The sequence below is a fragment of the Natator depressus genome, chromosome 12 (assembly GCF_965152275.1).
Source record: "Natator depressus isolate rNatDep1 chromosome 12, rNatDep2.hap1, whole genome shotgun sequence".
Taxonomy (NCBI): domain Eukaryota; kingdom Metazoa; phylum Chordata; order Testudines; family Cheloniidae; genus Natator; species Natator depressus.
This window is the reverse complement of record NC_134245.1, coordinates 18,877,190-18,897,783: the sequence shown is the minus strand read 5'-3', so window position 1 is coordinate 18,897,783 and position 20,594 is coordinate 18,877,190. Positions and strand designations below refer to the sequence as shown.

Below are 20,594 nucleotides of genomic sequence, written 5' to 3'. Positions count from 1 at the left end.
GTAGAAACAAGAATGACACCACAATCTAAGCCATTCTGGTTTGTGCTAATATTTTCATGTAAACCTCATATTTTGCTTTGTAGTGACATCTGATCATTATTTAGTGTTCTCTGTTGGACTTCATTTCCTAATAGATAACTTAATTATATATGGTTTCAGAGTAACAGCCATGTTAGTCTATATTCGCAAAAAGAAAAGAGTATTTGTGGCACCTTAGAGACTAACCAATTTATTTGAGCATAAGCTTTCGTGAGCTACAGCTCACTTCATCAGATGCATACTGGAATGGGACCACGGAGGCCTGGTGTGTGAGCTGTAGCTCACGAAAGCTTATGCTCAAATAAATTGGTTAGTCTCTAAGGTGCCACAGGGGCTCCTTTTCTTTTAAATTATATATATATATTTTTTCACTCATGTGCACTGTAGTTTTTTAATAGGTATAATGTAGGGGGTCAATAACTCTTCTTAAGTAATTGTTATTTTTTTGCAAAACCTTGTTTGGTCCCCTTTTGTTCCTGCTGGACCAAATTTGTTGCAACCGAGTGTTGATTGTTATTTTTCATTTTGGGATTTTAGTGAATGAGATGGACCAGATTCTAGTGAGAAAAGATGTATTAAGGAACTGTCATGTCAAGGTTTCCCCTTTGCAGGATATGGAAGCTGATATTTTACTGTTTGGTTTATTTTGTTTGCTGTAAAAATCAAAAATGAAAACCTGATTCCACTGACCTAGTGTGAGCAATTCAGTTACTGATCAAGAGTATGTGCAAAACTTTAATTACTGACAGGTTTCAGAGTGGTAGCCGTGTTAGTGTGTATCAACAAGAACAACGAGGAGTCCTTGTGGCACATTGGAGACCAACAAATTCATTTGGGCAAAAGCTTTCGTGGGTTAAAACCCACTTCATCAGACGCATGGAGTGAAAAATACAGTAAGAAGAATATATATTATAGCACATGAAAAGATGGGAGTTGCCTTACGAAGTGGGGGATCAGTACTAACGAGCCAATTCAATTAAGGTGGATGTGGCCTGTTTTCAACAGTTGACAAATGGGTGAATACCAAGGGAGGGAAAATTACTTTAGTAGTGCTAACGAGGCCAATGCAATCAAGGTCGCCCATTTCCAACAGTTGACAAGAAGGTGTGAGTATCAGCAGAGGGAAAATTACTTTTTGTAGTGATCCATCCACTCCCAGTCTTTATTCAGACCTAATTTGGTGGTGTCCAGTTTGCAAATTAATTCCAGTTCTGCAGTTTCTCGTTGGAGTGTGGTTTTGAAGTGTTTTTTGTTGAAGAATTTCCACTTTTAAAAATTGCCGCAAGGACTCCTCGTTGGTTTTTAATTACTGAGGTTCTCTAACCTGAACAAATACAGCTAGAATACTTTTTTTTTTTAAATTTGGGATGTTGATCTTTTGATTTGGAGACTGAAGCTACCATTATTAATATTTGGGAGAGGGTATTCAAAATGTCACCTCTTGCATAAATCACTGGTTAATTTTATTTTCAGTACTGTAGGTAATTCTCTATAAAGAATCAGCACAGATTACACTAAAGGTAGATAGACAAGGATTTCCAAGATAAACAGAATCTGGATTATGTTTGTTTGTTTATACCACCCTCACTTTTATAACATTGGAGTGACTTCTCCATTATACTGGCCAGATCTAGAGAACTGTTGAAACAGTGAACAAACCAAAAATTGTAAGCCTAATTCACCAATGGTATAACTCCATTGACTTTGACCGTGTAGTTATCTGAGAGTTAGGGAATGGCTAGAGGATAAGACAAGGGTGTTTTTGTTTGTTTGTTTTTAATTATGTAAAGCATTTTAGGATGTGGCATATCTAATTTGATAGGTTAAAAAATAAGTATCCATGTTACAGAAATTTTTTTCAATATTCCATCTAGGTTAGCAGTTAATCCTTGTAGAGAGATGCTCAGAGTACTGTGCATTTATTTTCTAATAGCATCTATTATCTTAAAATTTCACTGCAGACATGAGTGGTCTTGGTGTGAAATTTTCTGGATCTGTGGCATATCTTGAATAATTTAAAAAAATTAAGAGTTTCACTTAACCTTTTAAATGCTAAGTAGTCACTTTAAAGCCATATTCTACCTCAAACAAATGCAAATAGCATTCTTTTGCCTTTGTGGATCATTTTTCCTTCATCCAATAAGTGATATATACAGTATTTGTCACAGAGCATCTGACTATTGTATTTAAGGTGTGTTCTATACTCCAAAACCAAATACACTTAACTCTCTGTATTTCTCTGGTCTTGCCTCTACTGTAAATGTTATCTGTAGTGCAAGCTTTGCATAAATCTTTATCATAACTAAATATCTTGAATACCAAAATTAAATTTGACTTCCATAAATCTTTTCTTCCTGTTTCTGACTCCAGTTGGGGAAGCTATAATCTTAGGCATGTTCCTGTTTCCTTTTAGCTTTACTATGATTGTTCAAAATATTCAGTGCTATGTTAAAAAAAACTAAATGTTATCTATATTTTTAGTTTGAGACACTTCTGCAAGCTTGCACCAGCAAAATTGCCAAAAGTACACCTCTTCCCTGATATAACATGACCTGATATAACGCGGGTTCGCATACAACGCAGTAAAGCTCCGACACGCTGCTCTGAGCAGCGTGTCAAGGGTGCCGGGCCGGGACCGAGGGGTTAGTTAAGGGGCAGAGGGTCTCAGGGGCTTCTCCCCCCCAGGGTCTGGGAGGGAAGAGCTGGGAGGGCACTTTTGGGGGCCCCACAATCCCAGAGTGGCCCAGGGGCTTAGCTGGGGGCTGGGGTCAGCCCACTCTGCTTCCCCTGCCCCATCCCCAGCCGTGTTGCTCGGGGAATGGGGTTTGGGGGAAGGGATCCCCGCAGCACTTACTGGCGGCGGCAGAAGCGGAGCAGCCGGGCCCCAGCCCGCTCTGTTCCGCCAGCTCCCAGCCGCAGCACTCTGCTTCCCACTGCAGGTGAGTGCGCGACCTTTCCCCAACCTCGCCCCCAGCGACACGGCTGGGGCTGGGGCAAGGAAAGCGGAGCGGGCTGGGGCCTTTCCCCAACTTCCCCGTACTCACCAGTGGCTGGGAGATGGTGGAGTAGAGTGGGCTGGGGCCGCATTACTTCGCTTCCCGCTACTGCTGGTGAGTGCCTGTCAGGGGGTGAGGGGTGTGGATAGAGGTCGGAGCATCAGGGGACAGGGAGCAGGGGCATTAGGTAGGGGGTGGGGTCCTCGGGGTGATTAGGGATGGGGGTCTCTGGAGGGAGCATTCAGGTAACAAGGAACGGGGGGGCCAAAGCATGTTAGATATAACGCGGTCTCACCTATAACATGGTGAGATTTTTTGTCTTCCGAGGACCGCGTTATATTGGAGTAGAGGTGTATTGGGCATAAATTGTTTAGCACTATCCAAGTACTGACTATGACATTCTGGGGTGCAATCCACACCAGTAAGGGGCTGTTACCCCTGCCCTGTGAACTTGGGTGCCTCACAGTGCTTTGCTGCTGTAGCTCCCACCTGGACAGCTCACAAACAGCCTTCCAGATAACACCCTGGGTATCTGTGGATAGCTGCAGCCTGCCAGCTATACATCAGTCACAGCTCTGGCTTCTACCAGTCTGGGTTGCCATGTGCTGGGTGACCCCAACACACTCCCTGTTCTGGATTTTTCGTCAAAATGTGTTTTCTGCGCTGTCTAGCCCTTTCCTAAACACTCCAGATATGTTAGGTCTGTTGCCCCTCTAAGGGGATCAGTATACAACAGTTTGTTATCCTAAATGGAGTTACCCACACAGTTCACAACACTGGATTAGTTTTGATTAAAGAATAAAACAAATTGATTTAACTACAAGGAGATAGGTCTTAAGTGAGTACAAGTCTAAGGCATTAAAGTCAGGAATGGTTACAAGAGAAATTAAGATAAAATGCTTCCTAATACTCAAACTTAACAAACTCTACTTGATTCAAGGTGAAATTTCTTACCACATGTTTCCAGTAACATTGCTGACAAAATTATCAGGCCACGATCTGCTCCCAAAGTCCAAGGGCTGTTTCTTTTGTTGTCTTAGGTGAAAGAGAGAGGGATGGCTAGGTAGAGATAACTTGGGGTGTTTTTGCCCCTCATTTTTACAGTTATCACCCTTTGATATGTATTTATAACATAAGAACAGCCATACTGGGTCAGACCAAAGGTTCATCTAGCCCAGTATCCTGGCTTCCAACAGTGGCCAATGCCAGGTGCACCGGAGGGAATGAACAGAATAGGTAATCATCAAGTGATCCATGCCCTGTTGCAAAATTCCCAGCTTCTGGCAAACAGAGGCTAGGGCCACCATCCCTGCCCATCTTGGCTAATAGCTATTGATGGACCTCTCCTCCATGAATTTATCTAGTTCTTTTTTGAACCCTGTTATAGTCTTGACCTTCACAACATCCTCTGGCAAAAAGTTCCACAGGCTGACTGTATGTTGTGTGAAAAAATACTTCCTTTTGTTCCTGCTACCTATTAATTTCTTGTGGTGACTCCTAGTTCATGTTATGAGAAGGAGTAAATAACACTTCCTTATTTACTTTCTCCACACCAGTCACGATTTTAAACCTCAACCATATCCCCCCTTAGTCGTCTCTTCTCCATGCTGAAAAGTCCCAGTCTTATTAATCTCTCCTCATACAGAAAAGTCTTATTCATCTCTCCTTCCATACCCTAATCATTTTTGTTGCCCTTTTCTGAACCTTTTCCAATTCGAATACATCTTTTTTGAGATGGGATGACCACATCTGCACACAGTATTCAAGGTGTGGGCGTACCATGGATTTATATCGAGGCAATAGGATATTTTCTGTCTTATTATCTATCCATTTTTGAATGATTCCCAACATTCTGTTAGCTTTTTTGACAGCCACTGCACAAGGAGTGGATGTTTTCAGAGAACTATCCACAATGACTCCCAAGATCTTTCTTGAGTGGTCACAACTAATTTAGACTCCATCATTTTATATGTGTAGTTGGGATTATGTTTTGCAATATGTATTATTTTGCATTTATCAGCAATGAATTTCATCTGCCATTTTGTTGCCTAGTCACCCAGTTTTGAGCAATCCTTTTGTAGCTCTTCACAGTCTGCCTGGGACTTAACTATCTTGTGTAGTTTGTATCATCTGCAAATTTTGCCACCTCACTGTTTACCTCTTTTTCCAGATCATTTATGAATATGTTGAATAGGACCCTGGGAGGGACACCACTATTTACCTCTCTCCATTGTGAAAACTGATGATTTATTCCAACCCTTTGTTTCCTATCTTTTAACCAGTTACCAATCCATGAGACCACCTTCCCTCTTACCTCATGACAGCTTACTTTGCTTAAGAGCCTTTGGTGATGGACCTTGTCAAAGGCTTTCTGAAAATCTATATCCACTGGATCCCCCTTTCCGCATGCTTGTTGACCATGAATTCTAGTAGATTGGTAAGGCATGATTTCCCTTTACGAAAACCATGTTTACTCTTCCCCAACAAATTATGTTCATCTATATGTTGACAATTTTGTTCTTTACTGTAGTTTCAATCAGTTTGTCTGGTACTGAAGTCAGGCTTGCCAGGATCACCTCTGGAGCCCTTTTTAAAAATTATTGTCACATTAGCTATCCTCCAGTCATTTGGTACAGAAGCTGATTTAAATGGTAGATTACAGACTACAGTTAGTAGTTCTGCAATTTCACATTTTTGTTCCTTCAGAACTCTTGGGTGAATACCATCTGGTCCTAGTGACTTTTTACTGTTTAGTTCATCAATTTGTTCCACAACTTTCTCTAATAAACCCATCTGTTTAATTCAGTACTTTTTGCAATACTGACACCTTTTCCTGAGGATTACCTCTAGACAAAATTCATTCCTGCTGTGAGGACAGAGACAAAGAGCATGGTGGTTAAAGAGGTTCCAGGTTGTTGTTTGCTGAGATGCAGATCTGTTTGTTCCTGCCCCCCTTCCTTGCCAGAGAATGGCCACATGATAGGCGATTGTTCATCAACTTTGATGACACCTGGCTAGAGGTGTCAGCTTGTCCTTTGTCTTCGAGAAACTGGTTTACTGATCTGGTAAACGCATTTCAGACTTAATTTCAGCTGATGTTTATAACTTTACATAGTTGCTACATATGTTTCACCATGATATAATTGATCAGCAAGTTATTTGTTTTCAAATGATACCTTACAAGGTATATTTTGTGCAAAGATTATTACAGTGGTGTGTAGGGTATGAATATAGGGTCATGCTGACATCCACTGTATTCACCTTTGATTGAATATAGGTAGTTAATGCTGTATCTATATATCTATATATAAACTCAATATAGTGCATTTAACTAGCATTCTGCTATGTATGAAGCAGAAGGCAAATGTCTTTGCCTTTCACTGTGTCAAGGTCTGGGAGACAATATAAAGTTATAGATCTAGAATGTGCCACAGCATACTGTAAACACTGTTAGAAAATTCAGTTAGAAGATTAATGAAATTAATTAATTAATAGCGTACTATAATTTCTGGGGACTGATAAATGGCTTTATTTAATTCATCTTCTAACTGAATATTCTAACAGTGTTTACAGTATGGCGTGGCACATTCTGTAACTTTATATTGTCTCCCAGACCTTGACACAGTGAAAGGCAAAGACATTTGCTTTCTGCTTCATACATAGCAGAATGCTAGTTAAATGCACTACATTGAGTTTCTTGCAGTATTTTTTGAAAGTCTTAAGCTTCACACAGCCAGGTCCTCTAATATAAAAATGACCGAAGCAGTAAGTCACTTAGAAAAAGATTGCTGCATCTACCTTTTGATAAAATACTTCATCAGGTGCAGTAATCCATGAAATCCTGCATACCAGTAAATAGATTGACACGAGAAATGAGGGATCTGCAGTTTATTTTTAATAAACTCCCTTTTTTGTCCCAGACATTATTTTCTAGAGTCTGTACTAAAATTTTATAGCTAAAAATTATTTTACCTGTTTCTTTGAGTGGCAAGAATCTAATTACTCTACCAACTTAAATACGCTGTCATTTGGAAATAAGGAATTCTAGTTAGAACCTGCTTTCTTCCTTCTGTCTGCTATGTACAAATCTAAACATAATAACTTGGCATAGAATGCTTATCCAAAGGTCTTTCTCCAGACTTTCATTTCAAATAGTCTCAATCGCAATAGTCAGACAACCTCAATCTCTTACATGATATTAATAGAAATAGAGCAGCAAAGAAACTTCCTAATTCTAATTCTGAGGTAAAGTTTGTAGTGGTCTATTATACTGTCCTGACATAAAGTAATTTTGTCTGTTTTTAATACCTTTACAAACAGTGTTAAGTCAATAGGAACTCCCTGTTGTTGAGGACACTGTTTTGTTATCAAAGTCTTATGTCACTTGAATTTCCAACAGGTCATTCTGGCTCCCATATTGTATATTGTAATACTTATATTGAGGGAAAAAATCTGGTTTGTGTGCTTAAAAAATGTAGGTTATAGTGCTTCTGCAACCTCTAGTAGAAGTTATTATTCATGTATTTTTTAGGACAAAAAATACATTTTTTAGGACCTCAAGATTTGCTTTTCTGAATACAGCAAGTACGATTTGATTTGGAGGAGTCATAAATGCCTGAACTTGTCTTTTTACTTTAAAGACTTACAATGGAAAGAAATTATGGTACATTTTGGATGGAGACATTTTAAAAAAGTTAACATAATTTTAACTTAATTTTTGCTCTGCAAATTCTGCACTTTTCCTTTACACTGTTAAAATTAAAATTCCAAGTCAGGGGTTTTTACAGCTAAAACTGTGCTGTTAGAGAGAACCATCTTGGAAATAACACTGTATTTGCTTCTGCTAGATACACCATAGCACTTCCCCTTCCCTCTTCCTTCTCTCCTCCCACCAAAAATCAGAGTATGTATACAGAGTGCATTGAATACTATCAAGGAAATGAATGAGAGTAATGCAGACATTTTACATCTTAGCCAGTGAAGCATGTTGCCAGTTAAATCCTGGCCCCAGTCACCGATTTTAGTGAGGTCAAAATTTTACCCATCTGTTTAATTCAATACTGTTTGCATGTCTTTTTTCTGACCAAAATACTGTCATTTATTTTGTTCTTAATAACCTAATTAATCATAACATTAGAAATATTGTCACCCTTTAGAAATGTACATTATATCTTTCATACAACAATACAGTTAGCAACTGTCCAGTCAAAAATACTTCAGATTAAAAATATTAATGCTATTAGCTTGCATGTCATGTGTGTGTGTGCATTTTGTTTTTTGGTTGTTTTTTTATGAAGACTGTCAGTTATACAGTCGGTTGTGTGATTAATTCTTTACAAAGTCTATGCAGTATATCAAAATAATACTGTGATATAGTAGGTATAAGGGGAAAATACCAAAAACATCAATAATATAACCTTTCGTTTTTTCTGGGATACATACGGAAGGATTTTTACCATATATAACAATTTTTAAATAAATCTCTTACATGGTTTGTCTTTTTTCCATTACAAAAATGTAAATGGTGGCAAAAGAAGAATTGGTCCCTATCTCTCCAACATGCATCATTCAAAATACCAGTGACAGTACAGCCACTCACTTAGTTGTGAGATTTATGGCTTTTAGTTCTATGGTGTTCCATTACCCTGTCTACACAATTGATTAACAGACAGTTGAGAGCAGGGAGACGCAGCAATGCAGTGAGTTGATGCCGATCGTATCTATGAACTGTTTAAATACTGTTAATATTGTTCTTGTTTCTTGTTGGGATAACAAACTGTTCTTGGTTAACTATGTTAATAAAAGTATTTGTTTGCTGTTATTGATTTTAGGGGCCTCTAGAAAATGATTTGGTGGTCCATGTGGCCCTGATAGCAGAAAGTCAACGGTAAGACATTTACTTTTATTAAGAATTTGTATTTTAAGGAAGAATTGAATGTGACAGAGATCTACAGTCTGGCACAGGTTTTCAAAGAAGCATGAGTGAGAATATTAATTCAGATTTAAATTGATATGATATTCATGTTTTTGCTTCTTCAGTAATTGCTACCATGGCCGTTACAAAATCAGACTGTAGTTATGCTGTGACTAATCCCTGCATTTATTTTCTTTTATAGCCTGCAAGTTTTTCTGAACACATATGGAATCCAGACTCAGACTCCCCAGCAGGTGGAACCTATTCAGATATGGGCTCAACAGGAACTTGTCAAAGTAAGAGATTTTGCATTAATGACTTATCTATGCAGTTCTTTTTTTTATTTTTTTTTAAATGCAATTCCTTATTTGCTGACAACCAGACTCAAGCGTACTTATGTTGCAGTGAATTGTCTAGCTTTTTGTTTCATTTTAATTAAACTGTATGATACTTCAAAGTGTGCATTATTGGTTTACAATGCATGCCTGGTTGCAGCATTTAGCAAATAATTGAAGGCTGTGTTCTGTATTTGCACTTAAAGACATCTTTGACCATAACCCAAAATGTAATTTGGGATGATCTGTTATCCAATCTGGGTAGTATCTAATCACCTCCCAAAGAATAAAGCAAAAATACAGTAGATCAATGGACTAAGTCAAGTTTGATCTCGACACACAGTGAATCAGAGACAGATATAGAGATGGATTTATCTAACAGACTATAACTTTATTAATTTAACACTGGGTAGGTGTGCTGTAGTCCCACCCCATGCTCTCACATAGCAGGCATTGCTTGTGTGGGGTTAGAGGGCTCCCAGCATATAACAAATATCTCAGGGTAGATGCTCCTTGGTCAGTGCCTTAGGACAGTTCACTTCTGAATCCTCTTGCCCTCCATGTTTGTGGGAGGACAGAAGGTGCCAAGGTGGGAGCTCAGTCTGCAAAGTCTTCAAGTCTCCCGTTCTCCTATAGACACAAGGTCCAACAGTGAAATCCTGGGTCTTGTCAGGGAATTGGCCATTTTAGCCATTATCTGCACTGGAAACTGGCTACTGGGGGTACCAGCAATTAGAATGGTCATGGCCATCCACGTTGTCTGGCATCCATATCCAGCCCTTAAAGTCATGAAGACATTGCAGCCCCTGCATCTGTCTAATGGTGTCCGTCATCCTTATAGCTTATGCCCACTATATTGGATGTCCCTATGTGTGATCATTGAGCCTCCTGCCCACAAAATTATCCTGGTAGTCTTGTGGTTTGGATTCTGATGGGCTCTGTCAACACAGACTGGCTTGACAGTTCCCTGCCAAACTTGTCTAGCGAGCATCTCTGACTAAACCAATTTTGTGCGTGGTCATTACCACTTAATCAATTCCACATCCCTCTGAATTCTAATTCTCAAATTTAGTCTGGTGCAAGCCTCAAGATCATTTTTACCAAGTTGAATAACCAAGATATCAGATGGCTGTACCTCAGCCATCCATGAGTGCAGCAGAGCCGTAAGTTGATTCGACAAAATGGCTGTTCTGCCATATCACTGAAGGCAAACAGTTTCAGCCTTGAAGCTCAGTTGTGATCCACCGGCTGACCTCATTGCCTGCTTGTGGGCTCCATTCACAATTGAGTGCCTGCAGATCTAGACATCAGTCCTCCTCACAGTGTCTCCTGCAATCACAAACAACAAAGCTAGTTCAGATTCAGGATGTGCCCCAGCAACCTATTGGTAGGGTGAATATATATCCTGTAACAATCTGATTGCCTGGACCTTCTGGAAGTTGAAATCCTCTGATCCTGTTAATTTTGTTGCCCCAAACCTAAGGGAATGCATGCTAGAATTTGCAGGACTGAGAAGTAAGTAGGCTTATGCCTTTTTCATGTCCACAGCAAACTGATACCTGCTCAGGTAGCTGCCATCCTCAGGTATGAATAGAGGGTATGGTTCCTGGTCCTGTATGTTTTAAAATGGCATTCATGGGTTTACCTGTTCATCTGCATAATCCCTGAGCTCTACTGTGGCCCTCTTTCCTGCCTGATCAGTTTTTGAATACTTCAATTTCAATGACATTGCCCCTGTGTAAATTGCACATCCAGTAGTTCTAATGCACACCTGGAGCTATCTCCTGTTGTCTGGGGCACTAGTTCAGTAAAAGCACCCAAAAAAGGCAATGGCAAATGCTGCTTTCAATAGAACTGCTTCCACCCTACAACTGCACGCTCTGGGTAAAGCTTCCAATTAGTATGGTTATGGGTTCCTCCCTGCAACCATCATCTCTGGAACATCCTTCCAAAATCTTCCTTAATAAAAATCCCCTACTTGAGTTAGCAAGTCCTGCTAGCCTCCAGCAAAACCTGAGGCCAGCCAGGTGACCCAGTATTATGGATAAAGCCAATCCATGGTGCATTAAAGACACTACATTTCTTACCACCCGAAGTTCAGGGATGGAGCAAATACACTGGATTTGCTAACTCAGAATTATACAGATTCCACCAAACTGGCCTTGTACACTCTGACTGACTGGCGGTGGCAGGGGGTGGGGTGGAGGGAGCAATGAAGTTTGTTTGCCAATTCTAAAGCTGTCAGGGGCCACGTCTTGACAACTGATGAGGCATCACCTGTGGGCCTCAGCTGGTGAACTGTGCAATTTCCTGGGGAATGTTCTCTTGAAATCAAAAGGATATCAGCAATGCCCTTATCTATGACTTGAACATACACTGCACAGATAAGAATGTTAAATAAAAGGCAGTGCAAAACAAATGTTCTCAAAGGCCTCATTTTCCATGAGAACTTTGTTGACTGCCAATTGATAATTGAGGGTACGATAAATGGTATAAATGCAGGATAATAATCCTGCACCCTCTGTGATGGTTCTCAGTGTATCCAGGATTGAGAGTCACCTTGTTACTCCCTGCCTCTAGTGAGACAGAATCTTGCCTGCAGTAGCTCCCTATTATCACCAGCCTTACAGCTGGTGAGTGACTTTTCTCTGGGCTATGTTAGTCCTGTGTTTGCCTTGCAGATTAACAAGAGGTGCACCCCAGATCCCAAGTTCCCTTGTGATATCTAGCCTCTGACACTGGCTACTTACAGAAATCCCAGTTCCTTTGCTGCCAAAGGAGCCGTGTACCCCAGTTTACCAGTTTTACCTTAAACCACTGTTCCTGTATAATGCACAGCACCTGTGAGCACTTGCAATAAAACAAAATAAAGTTTATTTAAGAAAGAATAGAGATGCCATTAGAAACAAGAGAGAGTGAAGGGAACATGGTTACAATATAAAACAAAATCATAAAACACAAACTAAGGAATACACTTATTAGATAGGATAGGTAACAACTACTAAAGTAGGTTCCCTAACCCCGTCCCCACCCCCACAAAAGTACAGTCTGTTGCTGAGCTGGTTGGCTTCCCAGGAACAAGGATGCACTCTTTTATGAAATACCCCTGCTCAACAAGATGACTCCTCTGTGAATGGATACAGAGTGTCTTTCTTCACCTTGTGATATACTGAATCAGTCTTTAGTCTTTACTCGGGGCAAGTCTACACTATAAACTTACATCTGTATAATTATGTCGCTCGGGGTGTGAAAGATCCACACCTCTGAGCAACAGAGTTACACTGACCTAACCCTTGGTATTCCATTTCCTGTGAGACAGCGACCTGATGACCATGCCTCTGAAGAGTTGCCACATTCCAAGGTGCAATTTTGGTGGACTGTCAGAGATCCCAGTTACAATTGGATGCATTGTCACAATGTACTGCAGATGTGCCTGTTGACATCAGAGGATATGTGTCCCCAGGGGGGCTTTGGCACGAACCCGTCATGTTTGCACCAAGGGGAGATGGCACCAACAAGGCATCTACAGCTGAAAATAAGGCAGGGGCTTTAATCCCGGTGCTGAGCACTGGGTTATTCATGGTCAAAACAACAAGAGCAAACGATTATCCCAGGAAATACCTTGTTCCACTGGGATGAGACAGACGCTCAGTAATGTGACCCTTTTCCTGGTCTACCAGTACAGGCTTCACGCTGTGCGACCTGAGCCACTGAGTCTCAGCAAATTCCTTAGCCTCAGGTTGCTAGGTGCAGCTGCTTCCCTGCATCTTCACCGCCTGTGTTAGCCATCATTTTCAGGGTTCACATTGGATCTGGCCACCTCACATAATGCCCAAGGCGATATTTCAGACAAGCCTTCATTGCTGATGGCATAGCTCCAGCAAGTAATCCCGTACTTCAAATGTTACACCCCCTCCACCACGATGAGTTACGTGGACCATCTTGGTATATTGATTGCAGGACTAACAGAAGCAAGGCTGATAGATCATGGACGTCATGAGGTGGAAGATTCTTCTGTATTCTGGTTGCCCCAACCATGTATATGGGGTAGCATTACTACTGCAAGGTGAGGCCAAGTCCTCCCTGACAACCTGGATGCCTGTGTCTCCTTGTTTACTTACTGCACGTCTTAAACATCGGCATGGTTACCTCACTGTCATAGCAGTCTATGCCTCAACAGAGGAATCTGTTGACTCGGTTAAAGATCATTTCTATGATCAATTGGAACATCTAGTATGCACAGTCCTCCACATGATAATCTCATGATCCTGGGTGACCAAAATGCAGTTACTGGCTCCCTGCGAACTGGTTTTGAACAGGTCATTGTGGTTCAGGCACACCCAATGATGACTCTCGCCACTTGCTTACATTCTGTGCCTCCCAGAATCTTTCCATTCTTGTGTCATGGTTCAAGCAGCGATGCATACACCACATGTCATGGATCTCTCATGATGGTGTCACTCAGAAAGAGTTGGACCACGGCATTACATATGATAGGCATCTCTTCGCCTTCTGTAGAATATATCATGGTGCAGAATGTGCGGTGAACACAGATCATCATCTAGTGGTCACCCATATGGTGTTGATGCTCCAACGAGCAGGTAAGCCCTCTGCGATGATGAAGAAGTTTGACATCGATGCACTCCATGTGCAAGGTTTAGCCAACAGGTTTTGTATTGATGTCAGCAACAGATTCTCGGCTCTAGCTAATCTGCCAGATGATGTGGAGGTTGCCTTGTCCCTGTTCACTTCTACCCTCAACCTATCTGCTGAGCAAACAATTCGCTATAGACATCCGGCACGCTGACCGTGGCTATTGGAGGAGGCCTTCCAAATAATTTAAATTGATGGCTGCAGTCCACCAACATGGTGATAATCACACTCGTAATCAGCTGAAGTGAAAATTTAACACCTTTGCACTCCAAGCTCGTGATGCATATTATAACAAAGCGGTGGATGATGTCAAATTTGGCTTAACCAGGGGCAACTTGAAGCCAGCATTCCACGCCATTCACAACCTCAGCGGTCAAGAGGTAGTCACTACAAACGGCATCCTGAATGACAGCCAAGGCCATTCATAGGTTTCAGAGTAACAGCCGTGTTAGTCTGTATTCGCAAAAAGAAAAGGAGGACTTGTGGCACCTTAGAGACTAACCAATTTATTTGAGCATGAGCTTTCGTGAGCTACAGCTCACTTCATCGGATGCATACTGTGGAAATTGCAGAAGACATTATATACACACACACCATGAAACAATACCTCCTCCCACCCCTCTCTTCTGCTGGTAATAGCTTATCTAAAGTGATCATCCAGTTGGGCCATTTCCAACACAAATCCAGGTTTTCTCACCCTCTGCCCCCCCCACAGACAAACTCACTCTCTTGCTGGTAATAGCCCATCCAAAGTGACCACTCTCTTCACAATGTGTATGATAATCAAGGTGGGCCATTTCCTGCAGAAATCCAGGTTCTCTCACCCCCCTCCAAAAACCACACACACAAACTCACTCTCCTGCTGGTAATAGCTCATCCAAAGTGACCACTCTCCTTACAACCTGCATGAAAATCAAGGTGGGCCATTTCCAGCACAAATCCAGGTTTTCTCACCCCCCCTCCCCACCCCACACACACACAAACTCACTCTCCTGCTGGCAATAGCTCATCCAAACTGACCACTCTCCCCATAATGTGCATGACAATCAAGGTGGGCCACAAGGTGGATCTCTTGTGTGGACTGGACCGTTGCCAACTGTGCCCACATATCTATTCAGGGGACACCATCACAGGGCCTAATAACATCAGCCACACTATCAGAGGCTCGTTCACCTGCACATCCACCAATGTGATGTATGCCATCGTGTGCCAACAATGCCCCTCTGCCATGTACATTGGTCAAACTGGACAGTCTCTACGTAAAAGAATAAATGGACACAAATCAGATGTCAAGAATTATAACATTCATAAACCAGTCGGAGAACACTTCAATCTCTCTGGTCACGCAATCGGAGACATGAAGGTCGCTATCTTACAACAAAAAAACTTCAAATCCAGAGTCCAGCGAGAAACTGCTGAATTGGAATTCATTTGCAAATTGGATACTATTAATTTAGGCTTAAATAGAGACTGGGAGTGGCTAAGTCATTATGCAAGGTAGCCTATTTCCCCTTGTTTTTTCCTCCCCCCCAGACGTTCTGGTTAAACTTGGATTTATGCTGGAAGTGGCCCACCTTGATTGTCATGCACATTGTGGGGAGAGTGGTCAGTTTGGATGAGCTATTGCCAGCAGGAGAGTGAGTTTGTGTGTGTGTGGGGCGGGGAGGGGGGGTGAGAAAACCTGGATTTGTGCTGGAAATGGCCCACCTTGATTTTCATGCAGGTTGTAAGGAGAGTGGTCACTTTGGATGAGCTATTACCAGCAGGAGAGTGAGTTTGTGTGTGTATGGGGGTGGGGGAGTGAGAAAACCTGTATTTGTGCTGGAAATGGCTCACCTTGATTTTCATGCAGGTTGTAAGGAGAGTGGTCACTTTGGATAGGCTATTACCAGCAGGAGAGTGAGTTTGTGTGTGTGGTTTTTGGAGGGGGGTGAGAGAACCTGGATTTCTGCAGGAAATGGCCCACCTTGATTATCATACACATTGTGAAGAGAGTGGTCACTTTGGATGGGCTATTACCAGCAAGAGAGTGAGTTTGTCTGTGGGGGGGCAGAGGGTGAGAAAACCTGGATTTGTGCTGGAAATGGCCCAACTTGATGATCACTTTAGATAAGCTATTACCAGCAGGAGAGTGGGGTGGGAGGAGGTATTGTTTCATGGTGTCTGTGTATATAATGTCTTCTGCAATTTCCACAGTATGCATCCGATGAAGTGAGCTGTAGCTCACGAAAGCTCATGCTCAAATAAATTGGTTAGTCTCTAAGGTGCCACAAGTCCTCCTTTTCTTTTTGCGAAGGCCATTCATGTAAATCGGATGATGACATTCTCTCACCCTGAGTGGAACATTATCACAGTGTCCTGAACCATCCTCCAGGTGCCGCTTGTTCAGAGCTGGATGATCTGGCAGTCAATGCGGTTCCGGATCCAGACATTTGTACTGATGCACCAACACTGGATGAAATGAAGTGTTCTATCTCCAATCTGAAAAACGGACGTACAGCCGGTGCTGATGGCATCTCCTCAGAGCTGCTAAAATGTGCTATTGATCCTGTAGCAGAATCACTTCTGGCCATTTTTCGTCTGGTGTGGAGAACTGGAACCCTGCCAACTGCCTGGAAGGACAGTATTGTGATCTCACTCTATAAGGTCAGGGGACCACGCAGTGAACGTAAGAGCTACAGGCCGATCCCCTTGCTCTCCGTTCCAGGGAAGATGTTTGTGCATGTTTTGCTGGCATGCCTGGAGCCTTTGCTACATCGGACGCATCGTCCCCAACAGTCAGGCTTTATGCAGAACAGGTCCACGTTATACGCCATTTTGGCCCTTCGCTTGTTGTCAGAGATACATCATGAGTTCAGAAAGCCCCTGCACATAGCGTATGTTGATCTTAAGGCTGTATTTGATTAGGTAGACTGTGTCGCATTATGAAAGGCCTTAAAGGGCGTAGGTGTCCCTACCACTCTGCTGGACTTGATTAGAGAGCTGCATTATGGAACCACTGCCCGTGTTCGTCTGGGGAGCTGGATGTCAGCGCCTTTTAAATCAGTATCTGGTGTTAAGCAGGGTTGCGTTCTGACCCCTGCACTCTTTTTTCAGGCAATGGATTTCATAATGCAGCATTCCATCAGGTCCATAGGCATTGAGATTGGTGATCTCTTGACCTTGACTATGCTGATGACGTTGTTCTTTTAGTACAGAGTCCCGTCAGGTTTCGTGAGGCACTCCAGCATATGGAGGAGGACTCAGCTAAGATTGGTCTCCATGTATCATGGTCAAAGACAAAACTGCAAAATCTAGGACCAGGTCCACCTGCGACTCCAATCTCTTTGAACAAAGAAACCGTCAAATCAGTTTCCAGCTTTTGCTATCTGGGTTCTATACTTACCAGCTCCTCCAGTTCTCACATGGAGGTTCTCCATTGGCTTGGCATCGCAGCATCTGCCATGGGCCATTTACAATGGATATGGAATCAACATCATCTGAGTATGACAACCAAGTTCAGGATTTATTCCAGCTGTATCCTTCCCATACTGTTGTACGGCTGTGAAACATGGACATTACGCCGCGCAGACTGGACAAAGCTGGAGGCTTTCCACACAAAATGTCAACATCGTACATTGGGCATAAAGTGGAATGACTTCATCTGTAAATGCAGATGTTTATGGTTGTTAGGGTCTACAGACTGCTGGGGACATTGTCCGCAGGCGGGGCCATACGCTTTTCGGACATGTCGCAAGGATGCCACAAGACGTTCCAGTGAACGCCATTCTCTGGGTGGCTTGTAACATCTGGGATAAAATTCCACCAACCGAGGGGTGAAAGGCAGCCCAGAGGCAGAGCCTCTATTACATGGGTTCATCAAGTCTGTTCCAATGTTGGACTTTCAGTCCGTCAAGCCTTCGTGCTTGCGCAGGAATGGACCAAATGGCGAACGATCACTATGGCCGACTGTCTGGTTAAGCGTTGAAGAGAGAGAACCCTTTGTATACACAGTGTTATGTCAGTGAGAGGGCTTCTCTCGTTGACATAGCTACTGTCTCTCGTGGAGGTGGATTAACTGCACCAACAGGAGAACTTCTCCCGTCAGCTGAGTAGCATCTTCGCTGAAGCACTACAGTGGCACAGCTGCACCATTGTAAGTGTAGACTTGCCTTCACGGACAGAGGGATCCACTGTCTGCTACAATGTTCCTTTTTACCTCCAAGTGGTTTCAATGTTTGCACTGTAATCTTTGATGGTTTTCCATTGACTTTTCTGTATTGTTGCAATGGTGGACAATTAAATAGAGTACATAATCCCACTTGCTCGAATAGGCCATCACCGAGACACATGATTCCCTGGTGACTCACTTTCACTCCAAGACCATAAGGGCATAATTTTCAATATAGTTGCATTATTCTTTAAATATTATCCATACACACATCTTGCAGTGATTATCAGTATTGATAAGTTGCAAGCTTTCAGTAGAGAACTCACGTGCTACCCTTCATGGATAAATGCCATGAAAGTGGAATATTAGGTGTAGTAAGTTTATAGGGTTAGGTCAGGAATTGCTTGTAAAGAACAGCGAACCTTTTGCCCATTGGCACCAATGGGCCTCTGTGTCACACCCTCCTCTAACTTTTTTTAGAGACCATTCTCAGGAATAGCTGTATGACTGGCACTGGTAAGCTCACAAAAAGCCCAGGCACTCTTTAAGCAATTGTTTAATGGATTTCAAGTTTTTTGTCCATACATGAAATCTTTCTCCCTCATATGGGATGTGAAAATCTATTCCAAACATAAATTAATGTGTTTGGATAAGCCCATTAGAGTCCTTACCACTCTCAAATTTAAATGGGGCATTTTCCAGTACTGCTGCTGTTTCCTGCCACTCCAGGTGAAGTACCATTGATGACCTGCCCTTCTGTCTACTATGATTGGCCTTTCCTCTGCTCCAGTTACAAGGGGGAGGGGGGCCACCATGTTGGCTTCCACTTCTCTTACATGCATGCTTGGTGTTTCCAATAGGAACAAAGACACTTCATTTCATTAATGGCAGAACAGACATTAAAACTAATATCCCCTTTTGATGCCTGTGGTTTTGCTACTGGTAACTCACTGTCTATATAAGCATGCTGAGCTGGACAGCATGGGATCATGCATTCCATCCACAAGCCTTGGTCATTCTTACCCCATAGCAAATATGGCCCTTCTAATACCCTAAATCTAAACTCCTCATCATGTCACAGCTATCCCATCCCTATGTGGCATTTGCCCTTGATATGATGTCCATGGGTTTGAGAAGGGGGGAGTATATTGGTGTCTGTTCCTTTTGCATAGTCCACTTGCATATATAGAAAAGGTTGGAGTCTAATTATCCAGAGTCCTAGCTACCTTGAGTTTGCTGAGGTTTATTTTCCTTCTGTTTTTTCATCAGCATCACACACACACACACACACACACACACACACACACACACACACACACACACACACACACACACACACACACACACACACACACACACACACACACACACACACACACACACACAGCTTCTTGAAATAGAAGGGTGAATGCGTCCACATATTTCTAATTTCTTAACAGCTTTTGATAAATGGGCTCCAAGTGGCCTGTCAATTCCTGCATATGGTCCCCTGTCTTCAACACCTGTGTCCCCTATATCCCTCTCAATAAAGAGGGATATGGTGTCTGATAGTCCACCTTTGTCTGCTAAGCACTCCACTGCTACTTGGTGTTGGGGTTCACAACATATTCTAGTACATCCAGCTTTTTGGACATCTGCTTCTACAGTTCAGGGACCTGCTGAGAAAGACCATCTCTACTCCATACCTGTTCCAATAGTGCTCTTCCTCCTGAGGAGGAACTATCCATGTCAGGCAGGTGCCCTAGCCTTTCACACAGGAAAGGAGCCAGTGAGTCCACTAATACAACTAGCCCCTTACAGGGCTGCTTCTCAGCTGCCCTGCACCTGGGTATATCTGCAGCTACCTGCGGCGTGAAGCCAGAAGCAGTGCTGCTGTTCATCTCCCATGTGTTTCCAACCCTATAGCTTAGGGATCCCAGCTGGGTTATTTGCATGCTCCTGCAGGGAGGCTCTAACCCAATCACCCTTTGGATGCCACTTTTCCCCACCTCCGCCTCCATGCCTGAGTCCCATTGTTTCCTGATATAAGGATCTTGGGTCTTGACCCTCCCCCCACTCTTTGTGGTTCACTTTCACACCCCAATAGCAGAAGGAATTAATTCCTCCCTTTTGAAACCTGCTGAACGAGGGGTTCTGACTCACCACCTGCTGTCAGAATCCTGGGTCTGTCAGTCTCTGTCCATCAGCAGGCCTCTTTTCCCCTCACTGTGGTGGTGGTTTCTTGCTTCCACTCTTTGATCCTTCCCATGCCTCAGCAGGCTCCCCCACGCCTGTGCACAGCCAGCTCTCCTCACTCCAGGGGAAAGGTCACTGCCCCCTTCCGCTAGCCTGTAGGTACACAAATTTTGTTCCTTCTTGGGGGGTGGGGGCTGTCTAAAGCCAGTGATTGCTTCACAAAGCTCAGCAAAGAAGTGACTTCAGCCGCGGATCACAGGAGGGAATGATTGGGTACTCCCGGCTTGGCAGTACTGACCCTGTTACTGGCCCCACCTGGCTGCCCAGACCCT

General features: G+C 42.8%; 1 protein-coding gene across 4 annotated transcripts in view; it reads left to right on the top strand.

The window, feature by feature from the left end:
• The window catches only part of PHKB (phosphorylase kinase regulatory subunit beta), a 226,731-nt gene that overhangs the window by 157,935 nt on the left and 48,202 nt on the right, over window positions 1–20,594 (top strand). For all 4 annotated transcript variants that reach the window (XM_074968662.1, XM_074968660.1, XM_074968661.1 and 1 more), the window contains 2 exons: window positions 8,867–8,922; window positions 9,152–9,245. In XM_074968662.1, coding sequence (XP_074824763.1) covers window positions 8,867–8,922; window positions 9,152–9,245 — 150 coding nt within the window. The remainder of the gene's footprint in view (window positions 1–8,866; window positions 8,923–9,151; window positions 9,246–20,594) is intronic.